Genomic DNA, 23,422 nt, shown 5'->3' with positions numbered 1-23,422 from the left:
TATAAAGCTCCACTCCACCAACATTTAATTCTAAATGCTTTCTGCTTGCAAAATCATTTTTTTACCTAAATTGCTTCGCCTTGCTTTTCTGGTTGGCTGGCAAGTTTCACCATCCAATTATTTCAGATCTACAGGAGTGCACGTTTCACCCTGGCATGGACCGTGGCGATAGGGTTGGCACAGGAGAATTATTAGACCATGGCAAATATTAGTAAATTATTGCATTCTATACATGCAGGCTTTCGCGGACTACCCGAGACATGACACAGATAAGCGGGAGGTTGTCGGCAATTTATTAATGCGCAATTTGTCTAAAGGGGTAATGGAAACACTTCAACCGCTACATTGTTATTCGACAGTAACCGTAGGTTTTTGCAAAAAAATATTGTTTATTTTATTTAGGTGTGACGTCATTATGTCCAGCTGTTTTTATCGATAAGATAGTTAGCCTAAAAGGAAACTCACCCTAGCAGGCAATTGTCGCATCTATTTTCTATGCGAGCACTTTGTAAAAGTCGTCAAAAAAAGTTAATGGAAACATAGCTAATGGCAGACATGGCATTCGCCTTTGTTATTGCCGATGAAGTGGATGCAATCGAAATTCGACTTCTCCTACACGAAGCTGAACATGATCAACATGGTCCAAGGAATGAATATCCTGATAAGGAAGTTAGATACCAGCCCAAGCTCTTTCTAACATTCACAGGACTTGTTTTGCATTTTTGTGATGGGTTTCTCAAAATATAACCAGGTAGTGAGTGCATAGGCTACTAGAATGAGAACATACAGGTGTTTTTGCAGCATATGGGATATGCTCTGTTGTTTGCCATTACTTCATGGCCTTGTACCTTCCTCATTGTTTGTGCTTGTGCAACATGGAATTGTAACAGATGTGAATAAATGGAGTCCACAAAGATTCTTACTGTATGGTAATTGAATGAAGGCCAGCATCACTACAGCCTGAAGTGTATTTCTTTAATTCTCAACCTTTATGTTGCATTTCTCAGTAAGCATGTAAAGAACAGAATTTGATTCAAGCACATGAAGGACAAACACTCACTGTACAGAACAGGATTAGACTATACATGTACATCAGTTCACATAATGGGTAAACAATATGAAAAGGATTAGACTATACATGTACATCAATTCACATACATTACTGGGTAAACCAAATGCCAAGCAGTCAAATGCAGTTGGTATTGACCCCATGACTGGTGTCTGGGTACTTGCTCATTAAGGTCTGTTTTCCTGGACACAGATTAAGCCTCTAAAATTGCCAGTGTAGAAATCCCCTAAAATAAGCCATGTGTAGCCTACAATATGTATTCAATTTTATTCACACTTAATAGAAGATCAACAAATGTTAACAATATTACAGACTAGACAAATTGTAGGCTATAACACAGGACACAACATTACAGTAGCATCTAGATAAATATATTAGCTATATTGTCACAAGTAGGATATTTCATTTATTTATGTTAGAAATTTGGATCACATGTAGGCCTATGTAATTAGATTGAAAGGATGTAAGGATAAAGATGTATTTAAACTCTAAATAGTCATCCACCCAAAACAGTAAACATGCATTGATAATAACCAATGATAGGTGGCGACATCAACCATTTATGAACATGTAGTGCCTTTTGCTTCCAAAAAAACAGAAGAGGGTCGTCTCCCACAATGCTTTGGTTGCGAATTCAAGTTGCAGTCCAGTCGCCTGCATTCGAAAGTTCATGACCTTTGATCACATGGTTGTGGTAAAGGTCATGCAGCCGACATGTAGTCTGACAATTTTTATACCCATAATGCAACACACTTTGAAAGTTGGTGACGAACGTTGGTCACCGCCTTGACATAAGTGAACGCGCCCACTCACTTCGCTCAGTCGGACATAATGCCGCGTTCATGTGCTAGTCGGAACTAGGAAACACAGACATTTCCGACTTGCTAACTGGTTGTAGTTATATGTGCCGCATTCAGCAAAACTGAAATTTCGGAGTTTCCCAGTTCTGACTAGCATGTGAAAGTGACGTAACACCTGAAACGTTGGAAACGTGAACCTGAACTGATCATTTGAGTAGCTGTTTGGGGTTGTTTTAGGTTGTTGATACCTGTTTGGCAGAGGAGGCTGGTGGGAGGAGCTATAGGAGGACGGGTTCATTGTAATGGCTGGAATGGCATAAATGGAACGGTATCAAACACATCAAACATATAGAAACCAAATTTGACTCCGTTCCATTAATTCCATTCCAGCTATTACAATGAGGCCGTCCACCTATAGCTCCTCCCACCAGCCTCCACTGCTGTTTGGGGTTCTTTTGGTTACCTGTTTGGGGTTGTTTGGGATTCTTTTGGGTACTTCTGGGTTCTTTTGGGTACTATTGGGTACTTTTGGGTACTTGTTGGTACTTTTGGGTTGTTTTGGGTTGTTTGGGGTGATTAGAAGGACCCAATAAACATATAATTGGTTGGGAAATAGCAACAAAGTCAGTGAAATTACAAATATGTCCATGCAATCACGAGGCAGATCAGCTTCAGTTCAGTTAAACTTTAAAGAGAGTGTAAGTTATAAATACTTAACAACCAACAGCATTATTTAGAAATACATTTGTAAGAGACAGAGCACACAATAACTATGGACATATACATGTTTCTTCAATGTTTCATACAAAAAATTGCATATACAACCCCAAACAGTGCTGAGCACCAATACACCTCTAACTCTTAAGAAATATGGTTATGGACTGGACTCACTCTTCACAATTGAGCCACAAAAATGAATAAGAAATCGATCACATATTACATATAGCTTATACTGTATGTTATTTTTGATATATGCATTTATGGAATATCATGTTCTGTTATACAGCAAAATGTCAATGATCTAATATGATTCATTATAATCTTCTTTCTGTTATTGTGCAGAACTTCTGGTTTCTGGGAACATTTCCGGCCTCTATTACATCATAATGCCAGACAGAGATGACATCGTCCAGAGAAAAATAATAAACTAAAACATTTTTAGCAGAGCATTGCCAGGTCCTCTTAACCTCTATGCTTTGTGTCCTTGATTTTTTTTCTCTCATCATCCTTAGTCATTTGGGTCCCTGTTCACAGATGAAGTTGCCAAGTCCTAACCCCTCTTTTGTTTTATTCTCTTTGTGCTTTGTTTCCTTTAATTCTCCCTCCCCCTCCCCCTCCTCCTCCTCCTCCTCCTCCTCCTCCTCCTCCTCCTCCTCCTCCTCCTCCTCCTCCTCAGTCGTCCTGGTCCCTGGTCTCAGAGGAGCCACAGTTGGGGTAGTCACTCTCCAGCGACATGTTACTTCCCAGCCCACCCATCCTCCTGCGTAAAAGGAAGTGTGTTCGTCTTTGCAGTAGCCTCTGCTGCTCCTGCTTCAGTTCCACGTACGACCGGGAGAATGTATGAAAGATGGAGGTGACTGGGAATGCCATGAGAAGAATCCCGCTCAGGATACTGCTTAGCGCCACCACCTGACCCGGGATGCTCCTCGGAACCATGTCCCCGTAGCCCACCGTTGTCATGGTAATGACAGCCCACCAGTAGGTGGCGGGGATACTGCTGAACTCGTGGGTGGCGGCCATCTCGTTCTCGATGAGGTAGAGCAGCGGGGAGAAGAGGGCAATGGCCACACAGAGGAAGAGGAGGAGCAACCCAAACTCCCGTGTGCAGCGCCGCGCTGTCAGCCCCAGAGTCTGCAGGCCCAAGGAGTGGCGGGCCAGCCGCATCACATATAGGATCCTCAGGGCGCGGAGGATCCGGAGCACCAGACCCACCTTATCCAGGTAACTGCTGCCCGAGCCCAGCTTCTTCTCCCCCTGGTAGCTGTCCACTACCAGGGTGATGTAGTATGGCAGGATTGCCACCACGTCTATGAGGTTCAGAGGGCGTCTCAGGAAGGCTAGTTTGTCTCTGTCCTGGATGAAGCGCAGGGTGAACTCTAGGGAGAACCAGCCCACACACACTGTCTCCACAATGAAGATGTTGTAGCACATCTGGGAACACTTGCCCTAAAAGACACAAGAGATACTGGTTAGCACCTGTATATAAACATCTAGCATATACATGGTGTATAGGCTTATGTTCTGAACTTGTTCTTGACTTTTTGTGGTTGCAAGAGTAGTTTGACACTAGAGGGAGCTATGGTGCTGCCTAAAATCTAAGTTATGTTATTGTGGTATCCCAAATTCTATTCCTCAAATGTCAAACTGTCGACTGCAGGGTATTAAACACAGACTCCATTTATAACAGCCCAAATATTTTCTATTCACAGCTTATTCCCAATATTTGTTATGTTCTCTGTTCTCTGCTCAGACGGTTCTGAGTGATGTGTTGTGATTGTACGTGTTGCTTTATTCAGCTACATAAAATATTTTTTAAAACTATGTACTGAAACAAAAACACAAACAAATTCTTGAATTTAGTTAACACGAAATAATGCTCTCCAAGCCCGAAGGTTATGTATTATTTGGAAGGTTGTTTTTTAGAAATGTTTTTTCAATTGTAGATATTAAATTGTTTAACCGATTCAAAGCACATACGGTATGATATAAAGTGGCTTTTGAGTTGATTCTATTTCAAAAGAAAGCATGCAGTATTATTATGAAACACTCCCACAGAGTAGGAAATTACTTATACCAGTGTATCATGTCTACACAGAATGTACAATAAGCTTGTTCTCAGACAGAACACTGTTTAGAAAGCAAAATACTCCTCTTCAATTGATTCTAACTGTCTAACAATAGAATCTATCAGGGATGCAAATTTGGAATGCACTGCTCAGGTACCAGCCTTTGGAGCACCATCTAAAGTCCATCACCTCTGGGGTAATGAATTAACTTCTGGGTTAAAAAATATGTTCCATGATGGTTACAGCCAGATAACTGTGGCTAAAAACAAATTAATTGATTTTGCTCCACCTGGAAGTACTCTCCTAGAATTCACAATGAAACCAGAGAAGTGCAGTGGTGTGTGTGTGTCACTCAAATGTTTTCTGGCTACCAAGGCCAGAAAAAGTGAATTACTGCAGTGATTGAAGTCAGCCATGAAATTGAGCATGTATATTAAATTAGAACAATACTTTTCCACATGTTTCAGATGTGTTTTCTTTGCAAATTATAGCCCATGCATGTAATCCATTATTACTTTAACTTTACAAATGCTCTTTGGGCTTTACATTACAGCTCTGATATTCAAGAAAGATTATTTACAATTTCAAAGTGCAGGTTTTGTTATCAAGGGTCTGGGAAGTGTACGGAGTGTATGACCTGTTGTGCTGCACTGAGGCCTCCTAGTCCTCACAATGTCCACCTACTTGCTCCTCCTCCTCTCTCATGGCCGGCAAGGTACTGATGGACAGGTTGACAGCCGTGATGGTGACAAACAGCACCGACAGACAGGCAAAGATCTTCCCTGGCAGGCCAGAGTGGGGCCTCTCCACCATGTCCCTCAGCTTGTTCATACAATGTCCCATCCGGGTTTCCGTAGCCAGGGCAGTGGAACCCCTACGGTGCCTGCTGTCCGTGTCCATCATCAGCTCCTCCTCCTCGTCCTCCTGGGCGGCCCGCTCCAACTCGTCACACTCATCCACCCGCTGGATGAGGCGGCGACGGCAGCACCACTCCAGGTTCTCTTCAGGGACCCCCCAGTAGAGCAGCTCCTCCCTGAAGGAGAGGGCACACATCTCCCTGAGGGACCGCAGCTTCCCAGCCCGCAGGAAGGTCAGGATGGTGCGGAAGGCACAGGGCGAACGGTCAAAGAAGAACTCGTTTCGAGCAACATCGTAATCATCGCAGACGCGCATGATCTCGTCGAAGCTGCTGCAGAGGCGCAGCTGGCCCAGTCGGGACAGAGGGAAGTCCTCCAAGGTGGTCCAGGGTAGTTGATAACGCAGCCCGCCCACGTTGATGATGGCGTGAAGTTTATGGGTAGCGGAGGGCGAAGTGGTGTTGGTGAGGAGGTGGTCCGAGTCCTCAGGAAGGAACTGGGCCCGTTTGTAGAAAGCCCCCTTGAGGGCCTCCTGCTCTGACAGGGGCGGGGGTTGAGGGAGGAGGAGGGAGGCATCGGAGGCACAGCTCAGAGCGCTGTAGTCGTAGTCTGAGCCATCTCCTGCCAGCAGAGTCATCTTTACCTGTACAGGAACAACCCCTCTACCTCCATCGCTGGTCACATCCCTGTGGTCGACCTCTCACTGGCACACGTTTACCTTTAGAAGTAGAGGAAAGGAAAAACACAAAATTCTATGTATCATTATCTCATAATCTTTTTCCTAACGTTACATCTTTTCATTTAACGGAATTACCGACAATAACTTTGGTAGTGTAGCTTTGTAGTTAGCTACAAAATACCGTCTGCTTTGACTTTGCTGGCTGGTAGAAAATAAAAATTAGCTGGGAAGATAGCTAGCTAGCTGCTCATCCTATGTCCACACAACTTGGTGGACATTTCTCTTTAGTAACTTTATTAACTGTGCTAACTTGTTTTTAGTAGCATTGGTACTCTTGGCAGATTTGTTTAATGACTACCCACAATTATTTTTGATGTCAGTCAGTCATTCACAATAGCTTGATTAAGAATGAAGATAATGTTGGTTAATGTAATAATGGTAGCTAGCTAGCTAGTTTTCTATTGACTGTTCATAGAGGGGAATGTACTTGCTAGCAGAGAGGAAGAGGCAAAGCATCTTTGTTGCTAGTTAGGGTTTTTATTGACTTTATGTATCATGCAATTTCACTTATAAGTTCATTCAAATAAGTGGTCTGTTAATTTCACAGATGTAGTAGGCCTAAATCCTTTGACTTTTAAACAGGATAAAATATTTTTCAATTTAAAGGATTACTATGTGACCATAATGTACAGTTAACACATAACATATGTGGAGTCAACATGTGCCAGGTGATATGAAAAACAAAAAACATTAATAAATCATTGATTTACTGTCTTTTCTCATATGTCACTAATTAGCAAAAGCCTCAACAAAATAAACCCTATGACATTTATTGGTTGATTTTTAGATGCTTGAAACAGTTGCTGATTGTGGTTGATTTCCCCTGTAATGCACTTAAAAGCTCTGTCTAATGGATATATAAAATGCCTTGGGTTCATAAATAATTCTGACTCAGGATTTTAGGCAACATATGATTTCACTGTGATGTTGATGCTCGTTGACGAGAGCTGAAATTATTCTGGGGTCTGGTTGTGTAGTGGATGTCATTGTAGTGGATGTCACACATGCTATTGGTTCTATTCAGCCATAGGGCAATGATGTATCATGTAGAGGAGTCATGTAACTATGATAAACACTGGGGTGAGATGATAAATGTACTTGGAATGAAAACACTGGTGAGAACTTGGCAAGACTCATTCATAGCCAAAGGTGATGTAGTTCTATTTACAGTAGATGGGAATCAAGATCTTATAGCAAACTGCTTCTATTTCAGGAGCACTGCATAACGACACTGCATACACAGTACACACAGACATACACACACACTCACACACACACAGATACAGACACATAGGCAGGTAGGCCTAGACTCAGCAATATGACATCATCATAAAGAGCGGGGTGACTTCCTGCTTACAAAAATTGATTTCTAATCTGCCAAGACTGCCAGTATTGGCTCTTCCCAATATGAACATTCCTGCCACATTCCTGGTTCAACAACATTGGGCATATTTAGTTGTTCTTGACGTCCTCCTGCTGGTATGTCATATGACTGACCCCTATACCTTCAAGGCAGCTTAGCAGAGGCAACCCCAAACCCATTACCCAGTTTAGTCACAACAGACTGATCATTATCATCTAATGGTGCAACACTACACCCACACCGTTGGTCCCTGTTACATAAAGATGCCATTTACACATATTTGAACATGATTACTCATCTAGATGAATTGATATAAACATAACCAAACCATTTTCTGTCAGAAAACATCTGCTATCCATTGTGTTACAGTTGCAGTGTAGTTTTTCCAATGCTGCTTTAATTTTTTCAGATTATATTGTAGCTAGAGCATTTAGGGATGGATTGAGTGCATGTGGTACTGAACATGTTTTACAATACAATCACCTCTTAGTTATACAGCTACAACTACAAAGAATTGCCGTTTGTAACACTCCAATTTCCATCTTGTTGTGTGTGAAATGACTACCAATCCCACAATACAACACATATTTTAGCTGTAAATAAAAAACACATGACAAAAATTATACAAATTGAGGGATCGGAGTTCGTCACGGTCAGTGGATGGTTATTAGTTGTTTGCACGGTCAGTGCCTTGGACCAATGATTACAGTTGGCCTTCTCTCTGTTTCCCACCTGTCACAGAGTGAACCACCCCAAGTGAAGGCAAAGATTATATGGTACATTAACATTCACCTATTCCTCTCATTTAGCCTGCTTGGTTTCCCATGGGAGAAATCTGTGTTTGGTTTGCCACTGGTTGTTTCTAAAGAACAGGGTGCCCCATCTTAAATAGAAGGAAAAGAGTATCTTAATAATACTAATAATAATACATTTAATTTGTATAGCGCTTTTCATTACAGTGTTATCTCAAAGCTCTACATAGGCAAAAATATAAATAATTACAATAAAATACAATATACAGTAAATGTGGCACCGTGAGAGACATGGGCATAGATGTGGCTGAAGGGCGCCCAGTTCAGCACCATGAACAGAGCCACCCACCCACCTCAGCACAGGAGACAGGTGTGCTCACTTCAGCACCATGGACAGAGCCACCCACCCACCTCAGCACAGGAGACAGGTGTGCTCACTTCAGCACCATGGACAGTGGCACTGGTTGCAGCAAAGTGGACAACGGCACTCAGTTCAGCCTGTGGAAAGCTGCACTCCCTTTGGCTCCAGGCCAGCCGAAGACACGCCACAGCTCTTCTCACCCAACACACCTGTGCAGGATTACTAATCAGCACACCTGCAAGGCATTCCCTAATCAAATGACTGGCACAAGAGCTGGACCTCGCTCAAATGGAGCAGTTAGGAAGACACAGCCACAGCGCGCCTACTCTCCCATTTACACTAGGTTTCGCGCTTCTACTAAAGACTCCTCAGAAGGAGAATTACACACTCTGCCAGTGAAGCCACACCGCAGCCGACGAGATATAGGTGGCCGCCATCTTTAACCACCCTCTTGCCTTAATGGCTTTGTGGACTAAAACTCAAGAGACACTAAAAAGCTTAGCAAGTAAAAGCTGTAAGACTAAAAGCTAAAGTAAAAGCATCTAAAACTTTAACTATTTTGTTGTGTGTTTACTCATTGCCGCTTGTGTAGTAGGGCACACCCCACTCTTCCTGACAATAAACACAGTACATTTTGAATCAAGGCAGGAAGTAGCAATAATAAGTCCTAAAAGGACTTTCCAAATTAGGATTATAGGAATGACAGTCTGTAGAAATGTGTTTTAAGGCCAGTTTTAAAAGTTCTGATTAATGGAGCAGCTCTCAGATGGTCAGGGAGAGCATTCCATAGGCGAAGGGCAAGGGAGCAGAAGGCTCGGTCCCCCATAGTACGGAGACGTGTCTTGGGGAATTTAAGCAGTAGGGAGTTGCTGGAGCCGAGAGTGCGAGGTGGCTCATTGATAGAAATGAGGTCGCTGATGTAGGTGGGACTCAATACATTTGAGGCTATAAAACACTAGGAGGATGATTTTAAATACAATCCTACAGTTGACCGGTAGCCAGTGGAGTTCAGCAAGGATGAGAGTCTTGATTAATTGCTCTGGATAAGAGTGTCTGATAGATGACTAAAATGTAAATGTAAAGTGTATGGATATGTATGAGATGGGGTGAGGAGAGACATTTCGGTCACAATGAACAGCAACTTCTACTCAACCGCTTGAATAAACTACTGTACACAGGCCACTTTTGTGATGGCCAATGACACTGCAGTGATTCTCAACAGCATTCTGTATCTTGATGGAATACTCAACATATCACCAGTAAGTGGTGTGGCAAATAGATAATTTTAGTTTCAACAAACTGTGTCGTATCTGCTTCTAAAATCCTAAATATCCAGTAAAAAGAAATGTCCATTAAATTGACTAATTTATTGACGCTCCAAGGTAATTATACTGATCGATACCAATCTGTAATAAAATGTATTGTGAGACTATTAAAATCCTCTCTTCTTCTTTGCCTAAAGACAGTAAAAAGAACATTCCACTCTAAATTAAAGAACAATTATGTGTTCTTCATACTCCAAAAATACAATTCTCAAATAAATTATCTTAAATTCCTGTCCTCTTCTTTGCCCAAATACATGGATGGCAAAGACAGGATAGATAAAACCCTTCAATCGCCCAGGCACTATTTGTTTTCTCTCTGGGGCCAGTAGTAACAGGTGGTCCTTTGGCCTGTTTCCAGTCACAGGAGCACCCGTGAAGTAGTTGTGTTTTAGAACTCTACTGTGCCTTTAAACACCTCCTTGAGGGAGAGCTGTATCTCCCAGAAATCTCTGAGGAAGAGATGAAACAACACAGAGCCAGAGAAATGTTTCTCTCTCCACCAGATCGCCTGAGGTCTGGCCCTCTCTCGATGGGCCTCTCCGTGCCGGCGCTGTGCCGTGGTATCCATCGCAGCTTTGCCACAGGGCATGTTCTCTCCAGATTGCTTGTGAGTCACTGGCCTGGGCTGTGATTCTTTCTGTCTGCAGTGCTCATGCATCTCCAACTGTGCTTCGAGAAACTGACACAAACTGTCTTTGAAAAGCACTACCAGACTCTACAGGAAACGTCAAGGGTCTGAGAAAGGCTATTACTGACATTTTAGAGTTGTCTGTGGCTTCGAAATGTAACACAAATACAGCAGATTTCCTACAGCGCCTTGAGAATCTGACACAAACTGCTTTGGAAATGTAGTGAGCAACTCACTTCAAGTGTCTGAGAAAGGCTATAACTGAGATCCTGGAGTTGTGTCGTTCACATTTACATTACATTTACATTACATTTTAGTCATTTAGCAGACGCTCTTATCCAGAGCGACTTACAGTTAGTGAGTGCATACATTATATATATATTTTTTTCATACTGGCCCCCCGTGGGAATCGAACCCACAACCCTGGCGTTGCAAACGCCATGCTCTACCAACTGAGCTACATCCCTGCCGGCCATTCCCTCCCCTACCCTGGACGACGCTGGGCCAATTGTGCGCCGCCTCATGGGTCTCCTGGTCGCGGCCGGCTACGACAGACACTGGATTCGAACCAGGATCTCTAGTGGCACAGCTAGCACTGCGATTCAGTGCCTTAGACCACTGCGCATCGTAATGGCACAAATATTATGTTGATCAGAAGTCATCCTTATTTGGTGATATTTTCTCAATTCTGACACACCTTAAATCAACATTGAAGTTTCTGTTAGCTTTTAGAGGCCATTGGTTTGGTCATGAGTAAAATATGTTTGGTTTCAGATAAGTCTGTGTAAAAACAAGTACATTATAGTTGACTAATTATACGAAGCTTAAATTATTATTCTTGAGGCATTTTTGAGCTAGACACTTTTATGTTTAGTTTAAATCAAATGACCGAGACTGAGTCCAAATTTGGCCAATCTCTTATAAATCAAATATTTACAATTCAATACAGAATCAAGGTCTGTGAAATTGAAGACTCACACCAAGGTTGAATTTGAATAAGCAAATCAGATATATTTCTTTCGTTTTGTATTCTCTGTCATTATTTAATAATCCTGTCTACGTGGTGTGAGAACTATTTTTCACCCTCTACTACAGACGGGTCTTACTTTGCCAAAATTGATAAAAACGAGTCTGTCTGGAGGACTTGGTCTGCGTCCCTGTTCTTCTAATGACTTGTGTGCTCTCCTCTCCTGGGAGGACTATCATTTCCTTCACCCCATAACAGTATAACAGTGTCTACATAGACCTAAAGCCATGTCTCTCTCTCTCTCTCTCTCTCTCTCTCTCTCTCTCTCTCTCTCTCTCTCTCTCTCTCTCTCTCTCTCTCTCTCTCTCTCTCTCTCTCTCTCTCTCTCTCTCTCTCTCTCTCTCTCTCTCTCTTTTCAGATCTGTTTTTAATGCAGGCAAGAATCCACGCCTGGAGCAAACCTTACATCGTAAGACCTATGCTAACAGAAACTCCGGCAGGAATTGCTGAATATAAAAAAGGGCCCTTTTCTGATGTAAGTGGGTGGATTTAATAAAAATGGACTACATTGGAATAAGAAATATCTCAAGGGATATAATTGCCTTGCTAGCCCTCACCGCTGTCCACAATATCCAAATGTGATTTACTTTAATCCACACCATACTTGAATACATCTTTCATATAACCAACAGTTGGTTTCATACAGTATATTGTATATTTTACATACTGTGCTTTATATTTGCATACTTGGATTATGAAATGATAATGAAAACCATCTTTATCTTTCCTGTCGCTCTTACTTTGAAGAGAACCCTTCATGCAATCTTTCAAATTTGTTGAAATAATGTTTATTTTGTGTGCAGTGGGGAAACTTTCGACGCCAAGCTATGGAGATATCCTTTCTTACAGTTGCTCTGTCTTTCTTTCGGTAGATTCTTCCCACTCTCAGCAAATGTCAGGCCGCTAATGGGAATTATCGTACTTGATCATTTTCTCCATTAATCTTAGTGTTCCGTCCTTGTCCTTCATCGTGCCCTCAGGACTACCCAGACAGAAGCTGAGAAGACCCTGCCAATTCCTCCTTTTCTGCCCGACTGCTCCATATTATGCTCACCACTCCTTCTCATCCCCTCAACGCCACCACACCGTGACTGACAATAATTACGGTAGCACCCAAACGGTCATCCTCCACCCTAACCTAACCTCCATATTCTTCTTTCTGAAGTGTCTACGGCACTGGTTTGGAATAGAGAGTAGATTTCCCTGTCATATTTAAGTGATCATTAGGCTACACAACTGGAAACATAACTGGCTAATGGACAACACTTGGGGCATTCTGTGCACAATCTACTGTATCTTCCGGCCCAAGGAATTCTTGTTTTGAGAGAATAGACAGTAGCTCTCAATCATCATAATTTAGATGAATTATGCGGGTAAAAGGACATTTGTCAAACAAAACGTAGTTTCTATCTAGCTATATCAGATAAGTATTCTTATCTTGTTCTCATGAATTTGGTTCTTATGCATATGGTTTCTTTATTCTCCATCTCCATTTGTTTGATATCACACTCTCTGTTAGAAAGTAAACTAACAGATGGAACAGAACACAACTTTAGATTGCATAATGATTATGTAAGATCTCAGCTGTGAGATTACATTACCACATATTAGTATCCTGTTATAGTACTGTCATTTCCTGTCTTGGACGGCGCAGTGTTTGCAGGTTCAATTAAGGTTCATTTGACCCCAACCCTGCTCTTCAGTGATAAAAGCATCCCAGTAGGGATGTGCACAGGCAGACAGTCTGATGTCTGATGTTCATTAAGAGAGCTGCCTGTCCTGTCTGTCTTGTCACTGCAGGGACAGAGTGTTTGCAGGGATTGCTCTGTGTTGCTACTAGACCAAACCAGACCCCACTACAGGCCTCAGTGGGATGGTCTGGCAGGGAGGACAGGGAACGACAGATAAAAGAGAGATGGATGAGGGATGGACCGTTTTGAGAAAAAACAACACCCAGTCTTTCTGGACACCATTATTAGATTTGTGTCAGCCTGAACAGAGAAGAGAAACTACTTTAATTGATGGGATGGATTAACAGATCTGGGCTCTAGGCAATTACAACAGGAGACAAATGTGTTTTGTGTGGAGTTGACTGTAGACTGGTATTTTCTGCAGTGGTAGCAAATAGAATGGTAGTGACTAAAAAAGACAAGTTATTTTGTGTGGTGTTGAGTGAAGACTGTTACTTTCACCAGTGGTACTGGGAGCAAATAGGATAGATTTGATAGAATGGGTAGTGACTCAAAAAGATGGACAGTAGGTTCCTCTGTAAATTATAATCTCCTGTACTGTAACATGTCATTGTAGAAAAGGAGATAGTAAATGTCTTATGCTGTTTAAATGCACATCATTTTTTATGTAAGCCTCTGTCTGCTTACTGTTCAGCCAGCATTGGTTTGCCCAAATTACTCAGACCCAAAATATATAAATCATTCTAAATGGGATATTTGTACTGTACATCAATTGCTATTGAATATTTTATGCGGGAACTAGCCAACGTTTTAAGGCACTCAACTCAAGTTATATGAAAAGAGTGAAGTTTTTTGCTCTCCAATCACACACCACCTATCCCAGCCTAATTTGTGTTGACAGTTAGCCCTGACCAGAGAGCAGAAAGGGCTCTGTAGACTATTTTCCTCAGGTCCATTGAGAATGTAAGTTAATTAATGCCTTTAAAATGGCGACTCTGCAGTCTGATCTAATAACATGTCAGGACAGTCGCTCAGGTCCTCCACTTCTAAAGACATCTGGGAATAGCAGATTATAATGACTGACCCAGTCAGAGTGGGGTGGGGGAGCATGACTGCTATAGATGTAAATACAAGAAAGTCATTAGTTCATCTCATTAAAATCAGAATTACCTTGTAGAGTGGGAGAAATAGATCTATGGGTTACACACCATACACCATAAAGGGGTCTAAAGAAGGAACTTGCATTCTGTGCACGAATACATTTGCAGAAAATCATGATCAGAGTATTGGTAGTATCACAATTGATTAATGACCCTCTAACATATGTGATCTAACAACAGTAATGCCAGTAAATCAACTCAGCTCATATTGCTTCACTTCTTAGGTCTGGTATTGCTCATAATTTGCCATTAGGCTATTTCCAGTAGTGGCTTTCAGAGATGTAATCAAGGTTTTGCTTCCTTCATGTTGCGGGTTGCAACTAAATATAGAAAATCTGTGTAGGGGTTTACAGTGTAGAGCAGAAATATGTTAGGGACTGTATGTAGAGCATGGAAATGCCTAAAGCAGCCTATACATTAGTGTAGCGGGTCTCTACACTTACAACCAAATATGGGGAACTGTTGGCAAGGAGTATGATAAAACATTGTTATGTTGAGGGACCTATCTGTCAGTCAACACCTCCTTTGTCCGCCATTCCTTTCAGTTCTCTGCTACCAATGACTGGAACGAACTGCAAAAATCTCTGAAGCTGGAGACTCTTATCTCCCTCACTAACTTCAAGCATCAGTTGTCAGAGCAGCTTACCGATCACTGCACCTGTACACAGCCCATCTGTAATTAGCCCACCCAACTACCTCATCCCCATATTGTTAGTTATTTTGCTCATTTGCACCCCAGTATCTCTATTTGCACATCATCTTCTGCACATCTATCACGCCAGTGTTAATACTAAATTGTAATTATTTTGCACTATGGCCTATTTATTGCCTTACCTCCATAACTTACTACATTTGCACACACTGTATATAGATTTTCTATTGTGTTTTTGACTGTACGTTTTGTTTATCCCATATGTAACTCTGTGTTGTTGTTGTTTTTATCGCACTGCTTTGCTTTATCTTGGCCAGGTCGCAGTTGTAAATGAGAACTTGTTCTCTACTGGCTTACCTGGTTAAATAAAGGTGGAAAAAAAAGAAAAAAAGAAACGTCTGTCAGACTAGAACATATAGTATTTTCTCTGTATGTTGCTCGGATGCTACAGCTACAGAATTCCAACAAAATCTAGCCTCTAAGAATAAATACATGTGACTTACCATGTACCGTCTCTAATGTATCTGCCACTCTTTTACCATGTAGTGATCTACAGTATGGTAATCATAGTCATCGGTCAGACATGGAGATGAACAGATGGAACCATTGGATACAATCAGAGTGGACAGTAGCTCAAATGTTTATGGCACTGGAAGAATATGATATAATGAATATTTAATTCAAAACCTGAGGGAAAATGTAAACTTGCAGTATATACGTAGCTACTGTACATGTGAAAATCTCAATGTGTGCAAGAGTATCATTATAAAAACGTAATAATACTGTAATCTGAATGTGATGCATGGTTGACTCATTTTTCCAACTAACTGTTGCTGAATATAAAAACATGCTCACAAGAGAAACATTTTGCTGAACATTTTTAAATTTGGAACTGTATGATCATAATCATGGCAACTGTGAGGGTGATTAGTACATTAGCAATTCAAATATTACATCACCCAATATTTTATAATGTGTTACACTGAAAATTATAACAAAATACAGTACATAAAATGTTGATAGGGTGGTCAGCATCAACAGATACACACTTGCTGAAGTCTTGTTGAATACTGATAGCACTTAGTTGATACCACTATGCATTTACCAAAGCTGTCAAAATGGATTGATATACTGTACAGTATTTGTATTAACATCCTCTGAGATTAGGTAAAAAAGAACAAATTTGATGAAATACTCACTGTGGTTGTTTATCAGTTCTTCCAACAGCTGTGAGTTTTAGTTTATACAAAGTGATCAAAAATACAAGAAAACCTGAAGTCCTGACTGTTGCTGTTGCTTCTGCATCGAACACCAACTCTGCTCTCTCTGCACACAGGCACAAGGCTTGTAGAGTACTAGCAGGCTATTTGATTATCATGAGCAACAGACTATAGGCTCTCCCTTCCTCTCTACATCAACAGCTAGCCTCGCAGCTCTGACATCACAGGTGGGATGTTCCATTCTGCCATTATTCTGAGAGTTTTTCACAGAAATCCATAGCAACCAGCATCTAGCTAGTGAGCGTAGCGGAGGGGTCCAGCTTTGAAACAGAAATAATCACTCTAATTTGACCATAGACTAGCGGGGCAGCTCCCGCTCAGTCCAGTCCAAGCTCTTCTCTGTCCTGGCACCCCAATGGTGGAACCAGCTTCCCCCTGAAGCTAGGACAGCGGAGTCCCGGCCCATCTTCCTTTTTTGGGCCTATTCCAATTTGTTTTATCTACTCTGCTTGACAGAAGCTAAGCTTTGGTGTTTGGTTAATTGAATAATTCCAAACAGAACTGAGAAAGTGCAGATGTTGCCAGTAGCGGTGCGTGGGTAACATCACTGGGGAAGTCAAGCCAGAAAAAAAAGCCATGTTATAAGCTATGTGTGATAATTGCGTTGTTTGCTCTATAACCTGTTAGTTCATATGCCTTGTGACCGTGATATACAGTGAGGGAAAAAAGTATTTGATCCCCTGCTGATTTTGTACGTTTGCCCACTGACAAAGACATGATCAGTCTATAATTTTAATGGTAGGTTTATTTGAACAGTGAGAGACAGAATAACAACAAAAAAATCCAGAAAAACGCATGTCAAAAATGTTATAAATTGATTTGCATTTTAAATTGATCTGCAAAACATGACTTAGTACTTGGTGGCAAAACCCTTGTTGGCAATCACAGAGGTCAGACGTTTCTTGTAGTTGGCCACCAGGTTTGCACACATCTCAGGAGGGATTTTGTCCCACTCCTCTTTGCAGATCTTCTCCAAGTCATTAAGGTTTCGAGGCTGACGTTTGGCAACTCGAACCTTCAGCTCCCTCCACAGATTTTCTATGGGATTAAGGTCTGGAGACTGGCTAGGCCACTCCAGGACCTTAATGTGCTTCTTCTTGAGCCACTCCTTTGTTGCCTTGGCCGTGTGTTTTGGGTCATTGTCATGCTGGAATACCCATCCACGACCCATTTTCAATGCCCTGGCTGAGGGAAGGAGGTTCTAACCCAAGATTTGATGCGGTGAAGTTGTCCTGTCCCCTTAGCAGAAAAACACACCCAAAGCATAATGTTTGCACCTCCATGTTTGACAGTGGGGATGGTGTTCTTGGGGTCAAAGGCAGCATTCCTCCTCCTCCAAACACGGCGAGTTGAGTTGATGGCAAAGAGCTCGATTTTGGTCTCATCTGACCACAACACTTTCACCCAGTTCTCCTCTGAATCATTCAGATGTTCATTGGCAAACTTCAGACGGGCCTGTATATGTGCTTTCTTGAGCAGGGGGACCTTGCGGGCCCTGCAGGATTTCAGTCCTTCACGGCGTAGTGTGTTACCAATTGTTTTCTTGGTGACTATGGTCCCAGCTGCCTTGAGATCATTGACAAGATCCTCCCATGTAGTTCTGGGCTGATTCCTCACCGTTCTCATGATCATTGCAACTCCACGAGGTGAGATCTTGCATGGAGCCCCAGGCCGAGGGAGATTGACAGTTATTTTGTGTTTCTTCCATTTGCGAATAATCGCACCAACTGTTGTCACCTTCTCACCAAGCTGCTTGGCGATGGTCTTGTAGCCCATCCCAGCCTTGTGTAGGTCTACAATCTTGTCCCTGACATCCTTGGAGAGCTCTTTGGTCTTGGCCATGAAGGAGAGTTTGGAATCTGATTGATTGATTCCTTCTGTGGACAGGTGTCTTTTATACAGGTAACACACTGAGATTAGGAGCACTCCCTTTAAGAGGGAGCCAGAAATCTTTCTGATTGAGAGGGGGTCAAATACTTATTTCCCTCATTAAAATGGAAATCAATTTATAACATTTTTGACATGCAGTTTTCTGGATTTTGTTGTTGTTATTCTGTCTCTCACTGTTCAAATAAACCTACCATTAAAATTATAGACTGATCATTTCTTTGTCAGTGGGCAAACATACAAATCAGCAGGGGATCAAATACTTTTTTCCCTCACTGTATAGGACTAAGGCCGAGACAATAAGAAGACACAGTGGCAGAATAAATTCAACCACACCTTTGTTTCATCACAAAACCGGAGAGCAACCTCTGTCCGGTGAAGTCCACAAAGCACATTGCATGTAACAAACAGTTACATTTTTACATTTTTACATTTTAGTCATTTAGCAGATGCTCTTATCCAGAGCGACTTACAGTTAGTGAGTGCATAAATTTTTCATACTGGCAATGGTTAAGCAAGTTAATGTTTCCAGCATTTTCAGACTACTAAACAACTGTTGATTTAGAACCACGGAGAGTTACTGCAAGTCACAAAGAAAACAGGAGCTGCCTCCACTATTCCATCACCATTTCAACTTCAACATTTCAACATCATCAAATCACCTATGCTTAGTCTAAAAGATACCAAAAACTATTTAATCCAATCATCGTAAGCTAAATATGGCTGTCCATGGTTCTGATTTCTCTCTCTGTGTGTGGGTGGGTGGATGTATGTGTGTATGTGTGTGTGTGTGTGTGTGTGTGTGTGTGTGTGTGTGTGTGTGTGTGTGTGTGTGTGTGTGTGTGTGTGTGTGTGTGCGCGCGTGCATGCGTGTGTTCATGCAAGTAGAAAAAACATGTTGACTCACCCTACTTGTAGAAACGCCAATGCCATCCTCCTGTCTTTCATGTTGTCTAAATGGTCTATGACTATGTCATACAGTACACGCTTTTAGTTTTTGTTGTCCTAGGCTACCTGGCTAAATGCTTGCTCGCTAGTCTAACTTCCTTTCATGGGTAACGATGAGCCAGCTTTTTAACATTAGCCCAATACATCTCGCTACATATTGAACTCCCATCCTCTCAGGCCAGGGGCACAATGTATGAATTTATGGTTGGATCAGAATCGCCGTTATAATCATTGGCCAGTATGGAGAATTAAGTAAAACCACAAGTCCAAATCCCTATCTCCATCCACGGCTAATTTAGGAAAGGGACAATTTTAGCTAGCTACTGTAGCTAGCCACCGGAGGACAACGACACAACGAGATGCATTAAAGTTTTTTCTGTCAATGACGTTTCGCTTTTGATGTGATGTGATTGGTGTGTAGCCAAATCCAAACTGGCATCCCATGACACATTTCCTTAGTGCGCCAGGACCATTCACAGTTGAGCACACTCAGTTTAGCTCAACGCTGATTTGCTATTATTTTATACTTTTATTATCAAGGGAGGCTAAATGCTCGCTGGCTTCCCTTGCATTCAATGCTACGGGCAGCAACAATGTCATACTCTTTTTGACCAGACAGCATCAGATAGATGGGCTACACATACAGAGACAGAGGGGTGCTGTTTCGCTCGCTCGGATGCTTTCTCCGGTGACATACATTCAGCCTCTTGCGAATTGGCTGAAAATGATGAAACACAGAGAGACATTTTATTCTTTGTCCATTTCTTGGGAAAGCCTGGCTTCCCTAGGCATCCATGAATACACGCCACTGGATGTTGCACTCAACTTCAAAAAAGGGAGATAGAGAAATTGAAAATGCTTCATCTTATTATTCCTTCTGTGCAATATTTGTGTTGTAAGCATTTGAGCGTTTTATACAGATGTAGAATCTTCATTTGACCACCCTGTTGCAGGAGAACTTTCCTGCAATGCAGGACATTTTAAACTTGTAGTGTATTTGATTGAGGTTTAAAAAGGCTTCTAAAGTTTGTAATTTCCACTTTGAAATGTCAGACTTGATTTTTCCTTGCGAAAAATCTGACAAACCCTACAAAAATGTCAATTAATTATAATCCACTGTCACAGCGACGTGTATGCGGTAGGCGAAGTCAAGAGCAGGACACCGAGCTACTGGCAGAAACTTTACTGGATGCAGTGCAAAATACAAAGTACACAGGCAACCTCAAACAGCGAGGAAATAATAAGACCCGCACACATGGGCAACTGCGAAAAGACCAAAACAATAACGCACAATACACAATGAGAAACAGAGGGTTATAAAGGGAACACAATAAAACATAATGGGAAACAGGTGTAAACAATAAAGACCAAACAAGACAAACACCGAAACATCGATCGGCAGCAGCTAGTACTCCGGAGACGACGAACGCCGAAGCCTGCCCGAGCAAGGAGGAGGAGCAGCCTCGGCTGAATCCGTGACAGTACCCCCCCCCCCCTTGACGCGCGGCTCCAGCCGTGCGCCGACCCCGGCCTCGGGGACGGCCAGGAGGACGCGGAGCAGGGCGAGTCGGATGACTCCGGTGGAAATCCCTCAACATGGAGGGATCTAGGATGTCCCTCCTAGGGACCCAGCACCGTTCCTCCGGACTGTACCCCTCCCACTCCACGAGATACTGCAGGCCCCCCATCCGACGCCTCGAATCCAAGATGGAACGGACTGAGTACGCTAGAGCCCCCTCGATGTCCAGCGGGGGCGGAGGAGCCTCTCGTACCTCACTCTCCTGGAGTGGACCAGCTACTACCGGCCTGAGGAGAGACACATGGAACGAGGGGTTAATGCGGTAATTAATGGGCAGTTGTAACCTATAACATACCTCGTTCAATCTCCTCAGGACTTTAAATGGCCCCACAAACTGCCGACCCAGCTTCTGGCAGGGCAGGCGAAGGGGCAGGTTTCGGGTCGAGAGCCAGACCCGATCTCCCGGTGCATACACCGGAGCCTCACTGCGGTGGCGATCGGCGCTTGCCTTTTGCCGCCTGATCGCTCGCTGTAGATGGACATGCGCAGTGTTCCAGGTTTCCTCCGAGCGCCAAAACCACTCGTCCACCGCAGGGGCTTCGATCTGGCTCTGATGCCAAGGTGCCAGGACCGGCTGATAACCCAGCACACACTGAAAAGGCGTAAGGTTAGTTGAGGAGTGGCGAAGTGAGTTTTGGGCTATTTCTGCCCAGGGGATATATTCCGACCACTCCCCCTGCCGGTCCTGGCAATAGGACCTCAGAAACCTACCAACATCCTGGTTCACTCTCTCCACCTGCCCATTACTCTCGGGGTGAAATCCTGCGGTAAGGCTAATCGAGACCCTCAGACGTTCCATAAACGCCCTCCAGACTCTAGAGGTGAACTGGGGACCCCGATCAGACACTATATCCTCAGGTACCCCGTAGTGCCGGAAGACGTGTGTAAACAGGGCGTCAGCAGTTTGTAGGGCTGTAGGGAGACCTGGCATAGGAATGAGACGGCAGGCCTTTGAACACCGATCCACAACGACCAAGTTCGTCGTATTCCCCTGGGAGGGGGGAAGGTCCGTGACGAAATCCACCGAGAGGTGAGACCACGGTCGTTGTGGAACGGGTAGGGGTTGTAATTTCCCTCTGGTAGGTGTCTAGGCGCCTTACACTGAGGGCACACCGAGCAGGAGGAAACATAAACCCTCACGTCCTTAGCCAAAGTGGGCCACCAGTACTTTCCACTAAGGCAGTGCACTGTCCGTCCAATACCAGGATGGCCAGAGGAAGGTGACATGTGAGCCCAATATATTAATCGATCACGAACCTCGAGCGGCCCTCTGGACACTGTGGGGGAGTAGGATCGGTACGTAACGCCCGCTCGATGTCCGCATCAACCTCCCATACCACCGGTGCCACCAGACAAGACTCCGGAAGTATGGGAGTAGGCTCAATGGACCTCTCCTCTGTGTCATATAGTCGGGACAGGGCGTCTGCCTTAGCGTTCTGTGACCCTGGTCTATAGGTCAGCGTAAATACAAATCGGGTGAAAAACATAGCCCACCTAGCCTGGCGAGGGTTCAGCCTCCTCGCCGCCCGGATGTACTCCAGGTTACGATGGTCAGTCAAAATGAGAAAAAGCCAATGCCTCCACACCTTCAGGGCTTGCACCACAGCTAACAGCTCCCTGTCCCCCACATCATAATTGCGCTCCGCCGGACTGAGCTTCTTAGAAAAGAAAGCACAGGGGCGGAGTTTAGGTGGCGTACCCGAGCGCTGAGACAGTACAGCACCGATCCCAGCCTCGGACGCATCCACCTCAACTTGGAACGCCAAAGAGGGATCCGGATGTGCCAGCACCGGAGCCGAGGTAAACAGGTCCTTCAGATGCCTAAAAGCCCTGTCCGCCTCAGCCGACCACTGCAGACGCACCGTAATGGGAGCTGCTACCTGTCCAAAGCCCTGGATAAACCTCCAGGAGTAATTGGCAAAACCCAAGAACCGCTGCACCTCCTTCACCGTGGAGGGAGTCGGCCAATTGCGCACGGCTGAAACACGGTCAATTTGGACTCCTGGAAGAACAGACATTTCTCCGCCAACAGTCTACCAAGCACCCGACGAACCAGGGACACATGCTCTGCGCGGGTAGCGGAGTATATTAGAATGTCATCAATATACACCACTACACCCTGTCCATGTAAGTCCCGGAAAATCTCATCCACAAAAGATTGGAAGACTGAAGGAGCATTCATTAACCCGTATGGCATGACGATAGGTACTCATAGTGACCCGAGGTGGTACTGAATGCTGTCTTCCACTCATCTCCCTCCCTAATGCGCACCAGGTTGTACTCGCACCTGAGATCCAATTTTGTGAAGAATCGCGCCCCGTGTAATGACTCCATCATACTAGCAATCAGAGGGAGAGGATAGCTATATTTGATGGTGATCTGATTGAGACCACGGTAGTCAATACACGGGCGTAAACCCCCATCTTTCTTCTTCACAAAAAAGAAACTCGAGGACGCAGGGGAAGTGGACGGCCGTATGTATCCCTGTCTCAGCGATTCGTTTCCATAGCCGCGGTCT

At 43.5% G+C, this 23,422-nt stretch overlaps 1 protein-coding gene across 1 annotated transcript; it reads right to left on the bottom strand.

Annotated features, from left to right (window-relative positions):
- Window positions 1-3,261: 3,261 nt before the first annotated feature.
- Window positions 3,262-6,149, bottom strand: LOC311150074 (voltage-gated potassium channel regulatory subunit KCNG1-like; the record flags this gene model as incomplete). The annotated part of the gene is made up of 2 exons (XM_084187341.1): window positions 3,262-4,035; window positions 5,340-6,149. 2 exons carry the CDS (start codon window positions 6,147-6,149, stop codon window positions 3,262-3,264), a joined length of 1,584 nt encoding a protein of 527 aa, XP_084043467.1.
- Window positions 6,150-23,422: the final 17,273 nt, after the last annotated feature.

The sequence above is a fragment of the Coregonus lavaretus genome, assembly GCF_964263955.1.
Source record: "Coregonus lavaretus genome assembly, chromosome: 22".
Lineage (NCBI taxonomy): Eukaryota > Metazoa > Chordata > Actinopteri > Salmoniformes > Salmonidae > Coregonus > Coregonus lavaretus.
This window is presented reverse-complemented; position numbering and strand designations above follow the sequence as displayed.